At 43.9% G+C, this 9260-nt stretch overlaps 1 protein-coding gene across 1 annotated transcript in view; it reads left to right on the top strand.

The window, feature by feature from the left end:
- Nucleotides 1-964: 964 nt before the first annotated feature.
- The window catches only part of LOC131891576 (beta-1,4-N-acetylgalactosaminyltransferase bre-4-like), a 35627-nt gene continuing 27331 nt past the window's right edge, over nucleotides 965-9260 (top strand). The window contains exon 1 of the mRNA XM_059241189.1: nucleotides 965-1091. Within this exon, the coding sequence (XP_059097172.1) occupies nucleotides 1035-1091 (57 nt within the window). The 5' untranslated portion in view covers nucleotides 965-1034. The remainder of the gene's footprint in view (nucleotides 1092-9260) is intronic.

Below are 9260 nucleotides of genomic sequence, written 5' to 3'. Positions count from 1 at the left end.
ATCCTTGAATGTAGGGTTGATCTGGAATGCTATCTAAAAATTTGTCCAAGTCTGACTTGAAAGATGCTACCGGATTAACAAGGCCTACGTATTCCCTACGAATATCAGAGGGAAGCAAATTAAACAATGAAGGAGCCCGAGAAAGAAGAGATGTGGACTTCATTGTTCGAACTAGCCTGGATTCTCGAAGACTTGAAGGTGCCTCTCAAACGCACATTAAGCCTCTACGGTCACTAGAATTGACCCTAAACCCTGGGTTGGGACAAAGCTCATGGATACTTTTGAAAACGTACAATATCAGATACCTTTCATACCGTCGTATTTCGTACCTATCAGATACATTATTTTAACATTTTGATAAAACCCGTTCCGGGAGCAATCATTCATCCTGTATATCATTTTATCCATATCATATTAAGATGATGTACTCGATTGTGGACGGAACAGCTCATCCCAAATCTTGGTGAATAAACAAGCGGGATGGTCCATGGGCAAGTCTGATTTAAATCTTGCTACTGGATCAAACCACTACATAAGACCTACGAACATTTGAGGGCAGCAAATTGAACAATGAAGGAGCCCGAGAAGAAAGAGAGTTGGACTTCATTGTTTTAACTAGCCTGGATTCTCGAGGGCTGAAGGTGCTCTCAAAACGCACGTTAAGCCTTTACGGTCACTACAATTGACCCTAAATCCTGGATTGGGACAAAGCTCATGAATGCTTCATGAGCTTCACACTAACATCTGCCATTTTTGACCAGAATAAAGTTTTATGCTTTTTTTCTTTGTCGGCTCATTACATAAGTTTTTTCCATAATGCGAACTTCATATTTACAATAGCAATATGAATTAAAGATATGTAAATCATAAATAGGGCAAAAATGTAAATTCTTTAAATTTTTTCTTTCCATTTGAATAGAAATATGTGGCCCTGGGTGGACGAATATCTCCTCAGGCTCGTGGCACGCCACAAAGTTGCTATTGTGATTCCATATCGCAATCGACCAACTCATTTACCTCTCTTCCTTCAACATATGCATCCATTCCTTCAGCGCCAGCAACTAGATTACGGGATTTACGTTGTAAATCAGGTAGGTTATGCACAAAGATTTAAAAAAAGATTTAAAGAGTAACAAATGGATTCGACCGAGTTTCTTGAAATAAAAAAAAGAGCTTTAAACTTTCCTAAGCTTTTGGTAGAATCTAGGAAGCACAAAATTCAAATCAAATGTATAAAACGTGACAATTGCATCGTTTAGATGGCTGGCTTCATGTTGTTCCATCCACAGTCAGAGGTGAAAGGCACCTATTGAATTTGAATTTTCACGTATTGATAAACGTATTGAATTCCCGTTGTGAACAACAACCCATTCCTGAACACCAACCATCCTCATTAGCTCATGCTTTGCCTCCTGTTCCGTCCACCAGCCAGGGGTGAAAGGTCCTGACTTATTGAATTCCCGTGGTGAACGGAAACATGGAACTCCTGACCCAAGCACTAGGTATTAATACCCTGATAGCTCTCTAAGATGGAGAGCATTCTAGTACATGGGCTTAAATTCTTAGACTATCTTAAGGCCTCCGGTTATAACCCTAATCAGGGCATACGAGCAGTAGTTGAGCTTCCTTATTCAGGGCTTCAAACAATCATAGAATGACTAAGGATACAAATCGCTAGCTACCCCTACTCCCCATTGGTCCCAGATCAATCTCGATTGTCTGGCATACCTGGGCCAATCTTCAAGGCTAACTATCCTGCAAAATGTGGTCACTATCCTAGCCTACTGGGTATCTATCAAACGATGCTGATCTCTACACTTGGAGTCTAACACCTGATTCTTGCCAAATCAAAGATGAACTTCGATTGCAGTTCCATCTACTTTATTCAATTGCTCTACATGAAAATGACACTCTACCAATCAGCTGTCTTGCTCGGGTAATGAAAGAGGGGGTAATTGCTTGGCCATGGAAGAGGGAAAGCATGCATGGACAGAAAATGGTTTGATCCTACTTTTTGATGAGGTTATGCTTGCCTCCAACGGAGATCCACGGCGATGACGTCGGTTCGATTGGATTGAAGGTCCAGAATCGATTGACGGAGTATAACTCAGAAGTTGCACCTGTGCTCAGCTCCAGAGACTTTTCAATCCGTCTATACTGGCTCACTGAAGTATGCTATGCACTTCCCCAGGTCCTCTTGACTCTGCACAGCTTCCTGGGTCCCAACTCCAAGCGTTGACTTTCACTGCTCTGATTTCAAAAAAGATCGACTTGATTTCCAGCACGTTAGCACAATTGTCCTTCGTTCACTCAACAAGTAGAGCTTCACAATCAGAGAGGTCCTTTCACTTCGGGTGTTCCAACATGACTGTACTGCCTTGAGCACGAAAAATGTGACTTATCTCCTCGAGATCCAAAAGGTGACCCTGCTCTCCTCGAGCGCAAAAATGTGACTGTCGTTTTGGTTAAATTTCCCGTACCACTTTGGTTTCCGCTTCTTCCTCATGGAGGCTAAAACGGGTTGTCCCAGGGCCCTTGGCGGACGAGAACGGTTTCCTTTGTAAAACTGTTGCACCTGAATGACATCTGACCGCAACAGGGATTTTCACATACCAATGTCCAGGGTTGACCTCCTTTCGTCATGCCAGTCACATTGGCCATCAAGGGGTTTCTCGCATTGCCGACAATGGATTGTGTCTGCCTCTTCTATAAATGTGTGCCACATCTGACCACCACTGGGTCTGAACGACAAAGGGTAGACATTGGGCCGGAACTAGGTCCCAACAGGACGTTCAGGAAGTATTGGTCGTCATTTGCCGTCAGGGGGCCGACATTTTGGTAACATTGATCCTTGAGGATGAGATTGCTTCTTCAGATCCTCTTCCCCCTTCTCAAAATGATCACGAGAATATCGTTTTTGATGACCGAGAATTTCCTGTTTTCTCCTCCCTTCAACCATGTAGCCGACATTCCTCACCCATGGTTGTAGCTGGGCTGACCAGCCCCTCGGGTACTGGAGCTTATCCTTGGTGATAGGAACGATGTAGAGGTTGATTCACACTGAATCCCAAAGCTTTTTAAAACAAACGGTTCCTGTGAGCATTAGGCTGGCATTTGGTCGACATCTGACCGACAAACGGACTACACGATGGGCAATCCAACAACTTTGTGATTTTCCCAAGATAATAACATACATTATCATAACATTTTGATAAACACCGTTCCGTGAACTATCGTGTCCATCCTGCACATCATTCATCCATATCATATTAGGATAATGTACTCGATTGTGCACGGAACACCTCCAGTAGAACGTAGCTTTGTTGATAAGCGTGAATTTCTACGGTTGGAGAGGATGGTCTAAGATCTTGTGAGCTTGGTCCATCAAAAGAGAGGCCCGTAAAGGGGGTATATTTAACCGTGCATCGTCTGATTTCTAAAAAAGACAGCAAAAAGGTTAAGATCTTGGAAGAACTAGTCGTTGAGAGAGCGATTTCATTCATCTCTATAACAGAAACCTGGCTTCAGCCTGGAGTCTTAGATGAAGAACTATCCGTAGTTGGTTTCAACTTAGTTCGTTGTGATAGGATACGCCCTGATAATCTCATTTTCCCACATAGGGGTGTAGGTCTATACGTTAGGAATGATTTGCAAAATAGTTGTGGACAAATGTCGAATGGAGAAGTAGAGGTCTTAGTTTGCCATCTTCAAGGTCTTGATCTGTCTATTTTAACAATGTATAGACCCCTTCTTGATCAGTAAGCTCTTTTATGTCAGCTCTCCAATTCACTGGAAATGAGTTGGATCAGGCAGTTTGCTCGAGAGTTTTCTTTGTAGGTCGAGTGTTGGAAGCTTACTGGACTCTTACGAGTCGTATATTTCTTTATATAGCTGACGGAATAGGATAAAGATTGGGAGGATACTACATCCCCCAAGATTATGGACACAATTTCAATTATGGGACATAAACGATAACAAATAAATCGATAATGGAAAGACGGTGAGGAAAATACGATGTCGAAAGTAAATGAATCAACACGAAGAAGAGTCGATACGGGGACGGCCAGTCTGTGAGGAACGATGGGTTCTAGCGTAATTGTCCTCAGTAATCATCTTGGGGGTCGGAGGGCCGTAACAAGTTGTCCCCGGGGGCTTATCGACAGGAACACGAGGGAAGCAAATTTGTCCTTGCGCCTGCGCCTGGCAGCGGTAAAATGTCTTGTAGGCATCGCGCCTCATGTTGTGGTTCTGAAACCACTTTAAACACTTGCACAAGAGCACGAGGATGATTTGAACGGCTATGAGGGATACAGCTCCGAAGCCAGCTGAGGTTGAGTGAATTTCCAAGAAATGGAAACCATTAGATTCACTAGAGACTCGAGTCTTGGCGATCTCCTTATGATTGAGGTGTTTAGAGGCGTTTAAATCACGGCCTGCGTGATTGCCCATAATTAGATTACGTTACTTTTTCGTCTGCTGAGAAATGCGAGAAGACCGACGTACGAGTAAAGGCGGAGGAGAGGTATGAGGAACTGGCAAGGAAGAAATGGAACCCGGAATATTTAAATCATGAGTAAGCGCATCGTCTGCAATAAATTTGCGGATGAATTTGTGATTACGCCTAAACCGTTTGCCAGAAATGCTGCATTCTGATTCATAAGATCGTCCATTATCTAAAGGATGAAGAACGATCGAAGTTTGCCCCCAAATTTTGCTGACAGGGTGCTGAACAAGAACGGCAGTTCCAGGAAGGAGAGGAGTAAGAAGACGAGCCGATTCGTCAGTCTGCTGATTGTTCTTTATCTTCGCTAAATTGCGATTCTGTAAAAGAGTCGGATCGAGAGGAACATCTTGAGGGACAAGAGTAGGGAGCAAACCCCTGGGTTGGCGGCCAAAAAAAAGCTGATTTGGACTAAGGCTATTAGGGCGAGGGAGGCACCGAAATTCGTGCAACGCAGCGGAAAAGTCGGTGTCGGATTCTTTACATTTACGAAGAAGCATCTTAGCATTCTTAACCGCAGACTTTGCTAAACCTTTACTTGAAGGAAAATAAGGTGAAGAAGTTTTATGAGAAATGCCTCTAGATAAGGCCCACGAGGTAAATTGCTCGTTCGAACCAACGCATAAGAATTTTAATTATGTCATCGGTAGCCATGCGTAACAGCTTTTTCAACGATCAAGAAACCTGAGTAAGCATCCACAATCGCAAGAAAATTGATGCCCGTAAAATCAAACAAGTCTGCGGCCATCAGTTGAGTAGGGAAAGTTTGGTCCAGAGTATATGACTGGAGCGGCTCACTAAATTGTGAAGCCTGATATTTTTGGCAAGCTGTGCATGAAGCAATTAAAGTTTTCAAATCATTATTCATGCCAGGCCAATAATAACTACTTTTCGCAGCTAACGACGTTTTTGTTAATCCTTGATGTGAGAAGTGCAATCTAGAGAGTATCTCGTTACGAGCACGATGAGGAATAACAATCCTGTCTCCCCATGTCAGCAAGTATCCTTCGTTGCCATCATCAATGAGAGACAGTTCATCCCATATATTCTTATAGACTCTAGCTGCATGGGAAGGGGAAAGCTGATCGATCGTCGAATGGGACCGAAAAGCGGATATTACAGCTTGATAATTGTTGAGAAAGGTGCAAGTGAACTATTTAAACGGTGAATTTTATTAACGAGTTCGAAGGGAGACCTCCTAGATCCAGTACCGAAGACAAAACCCGTTCCCCCGTAATAGTTCTCGTGAGGTAGTTGGTAGAACCTGTTCGGCAGTGAAATATGAGTGGAGATACGAGGATAGATAAAGAGAAATACATGGTTAGTAGATTTGATATCCTAACACCTTCCCCCGAGCTGAAAATTCATGGAATGAATCTTGAAGGTTGTTGTTTTACTCTTGAGCTTCGTCGAATTGGAGGTTGTGTTTTTTCATTTGGATGGTCAGGTAACTTCATTTGATGAGGATTGGAAATGGTTTGAGGAAATATGGGACGTACAAATTTTCTGTTCCTAGAAATAGTCCTGCCATCAACAAAAACCTCATAAGATCTTCCATTGTTCTTCACGGACTTAATTGATCCAATCCTTGTCCATTTCTTTGACCGCAGGTCTTGAATACGAACATCTGTTCCAACGGCGAGGGGTGGAAGAGGATGGGTTGACGTATCATGCAATTTTTTTGATTGGGATTCATTATTGCGACGGGTTATTTCGACACGATCAAGATCAAGGTCAGACAAGCGATCATAAGCCTTTCCCGAGGAGGGACAGAGGGTAAGTTGGCGGCGGTTAGAAACCCATTGAGCTGGGCTCAATCCGTCAGAACGTGAAGTATTTCTCCAATGCAGAGGTGCCAGGAGAAAGTCAGGCCATTTTTGGTCATGTTTATCGAGAAGCAGCTTCATGGCCTTAACTGCAGCTTCGGCATGTCCATTTGATCTTGAGTTGTACGGTGAACTGAGCTCATGAGTGATCTTGTACTTATCGCAAAATGTTGAAAATTCTGTCCGGAATTGAGGGCCACCGTCGGTGCGAATGTGGGAGGGGATACCCCACTGGATGAACCATTCGAATAAGATAGTTGTAACACCATTTGTATCCAGGCGGTTCAATTTTGAAACGGAAGGCCAGCCGGAGTAACGGTCCACAATAACCATGTAGTGTTTGCCTGCAAGTTCAAAGATATCAATGGAGGCTTGTTCAAACGGACGAGAGGATGAAGTTTGGATTAGTGGCTCATTGCAATGGCTGGGTAAATTTTCTTGGCATATTTTACATTCCGAGATCATTTGATCAATCTCGTGATTGATTCCAGGCCAAAAATACAAAGCCTTGGCCAAAGACTTTGTACGTCGTTGACCTTGATGGGATCGATGCAATTCTGCTAAAATTGACGGGCGGGCAATTGATGGGACAACGATTCTTGTGCCATGCACTAGCATAAGTCCTGTAGAATCGTCATCTGACATATAGTCCCACATTCTTGAGTACAGCTTGGCTGGATGTGTTTGTGGCAATGAAGAAGGGGTCATCCCAGATTTGATTGCCGTTCTGAGAGATTGGTAGCCTGGATCATTTTTGGCAACTTCAATCAGGTTGTCTAATGCTCTATCATTTGAAATGGTGACCGCAAATATTCTGAATGACTCATCTGGGACATCAGAAGAGGACGGATCAAAGACGGGGGACCGTGAGAGTGCATCCGCGATTTGATGTGTCTTGCCAGGCACCCAGTCGACTTTAAAGGTATATTCAGCCAGTTTGATTAGAATCCTCTGTAAGCGTGGATTCTCCATCGCATCAAGGTTGGAACCACGGAATACTCCTCGCAATGGCTTGTGGTCTGTGATCACATTGAAATGTAGTCCCTGTAAATAGAGTCGACAACGCAGAATGGCCCACTGAATGGCCAAAGCTTCAAGCTCGATGGTTGCGTAACCACTTTCTGCAGAAGTTAAGAAGCGGGAACCACATTGGACAAGGCGGGTCGTCCCGTCAGTATGTGTTTGAATCAATGCGAAGCCAATGCCACGTAATTTGGATGCATCCGTGAGTAAAGTTGTTGTGAGCGATGGGTTGAAATGGGCCAGAACGGGACCATTGGGATCAATCAAAACAGACTTTGCAGATTCGAAGGCGTGTTCATGTTCTGGGAGCGATTGATATGCGATCCTTTTTTTGAGAAGCGGTCGAAGAGGACTTAGAGCGTGTGCCAAATCTGGAGCAAATTGTCCCAGCTGGTTGCCTAAACCGAAAAAGGATCTCAGCTCTGTCAGGCTTGTTGGAGGAGGAAATTTTCCAATTGCTGCGACTTTGCTTGGATCAGGCTTGATACCATCATTGCAAACAATAAAACCAGCAAATTTTACTGATTGCCCAATTTGGGCTTTCTCCTGCGAAAGAGTGATGTTGGCTTCGTCACATTTCTGGAGCACCTGTGTAGTTCTCTTCATGAGGACTTCAAAACTTGGGGCATGAATTAGGATGTCATCAACAATCTTTTTAATGCCTTCCAGTCCAGCGAGCGCTCTGTCTGCTCGTCGACAGTATTCATCCCCAGAAGCGTTTAGACTATAGCTAAGCATTCGATTTCAACTACAGCATAATTCTGCTGAGCTGGCGTTAAAGCAAAACTTCCGCATTGTATGACGCGAGGTTTCGGGTTAAGGTGAGCATCCGTCTTCATTGCACGGGTGTCGTATTGTATTAGCCCATAACCAAGGCCATGTTTCTTGGCAGGATCGGTAAGCAAATGTGTCTCCAAGGAGGGATCAAATGGCTGAACTAACAAAGGCGAAGATAAAATCTTTCTCGCGTGATTAAATTCTGCATCTATCTCAGGTGACCATAAATAAGCCGTATTTTTCTTTAAAAGAGAGCGCATCCCGTGGGTCATTTGGGCAAGGTCAGGAAGGAAATTGGTCAATTGATTAGCAAGACCTAGGAAAGAGCGGAGAGCGGTAATGTCAGTAGGGACAGGAAATTCTCGTAAACACTCAATTTTCTTGGGATCAGGTCGAATGTCTTCAACAGAAACGATGTGACCTGCGAATTTGACAGTCTCACTAATCTTGAACTTCTTCATTGAGATTGTGAGATTGATTTCCCGACACTTAAACAGGATCCTTTTCATGCGGTCGTAAAGTTCCTCAAGGGTAGAAGCCCAAACAAGGATATCGTCGACAATTTTCTTGGCCCAAGGAAATGGATCACCATAGGACCACAGAGATATCGTAGCTTTTCCCATGGCAATAAGAAAGTAGTTAACTTGAAAGCTGCATCTGTCAGGGCAATTTGGAAATAGCCCTGAACAGCGTCCATGACTGCAAAGAATTTCATACCTGTGGGTATTGCCCGCATGATCTCGCCTGAACTAGAAAAAGGATGGATCGGCCGTTTGACATGTTTGTTGAGCACTGTAAAATCAGTCACCAAGCAAACGTCCCCATTCGGTTTAGGGACGAAATGTCCAGGGCTAACCCAATCAGTAACGCCTGGTTCGTAAGCGAGGACGCCCTTAGAGACTAACTTGTCCGTGCAGGCCTTCGCCTTGGCGTCAAAATGTATCGGAACAGGACGTGATCGTGTAATTCTAAGCGGTGGAGCAGGGAGAACAGATTTCATCTTGATGTCCACCCGAGCACTTGTCATAGGTTTGTCAGGCAGCTCATCACTGACAATGTCTGGAAAGTTCTTGAAAACTCTTTCCTTAATGCGCTCACAAGCGAGATAAGTAGATGAATCACTAGAAGGGTCA

Source organism: Tigriopus californicus, chromosome 12 (assembly GCF_007210705.1).
Source record: "Tigriopus californicus strain San Diego chromosome 12, Tcal_SD_v2.1, whole genome shotgun sequence".
NCBI lineage: Eukaryota > Metazoa > Arthropoda > Copepoda > Harpacticoida > Harpacticidae > Tigriopus > Tigriopus californicus.
The sequence above is the reverse complement of the archived record's forward strand: the minus strand, read 5'-3'. Positions and strand labels throughout refer to the sequence as shown.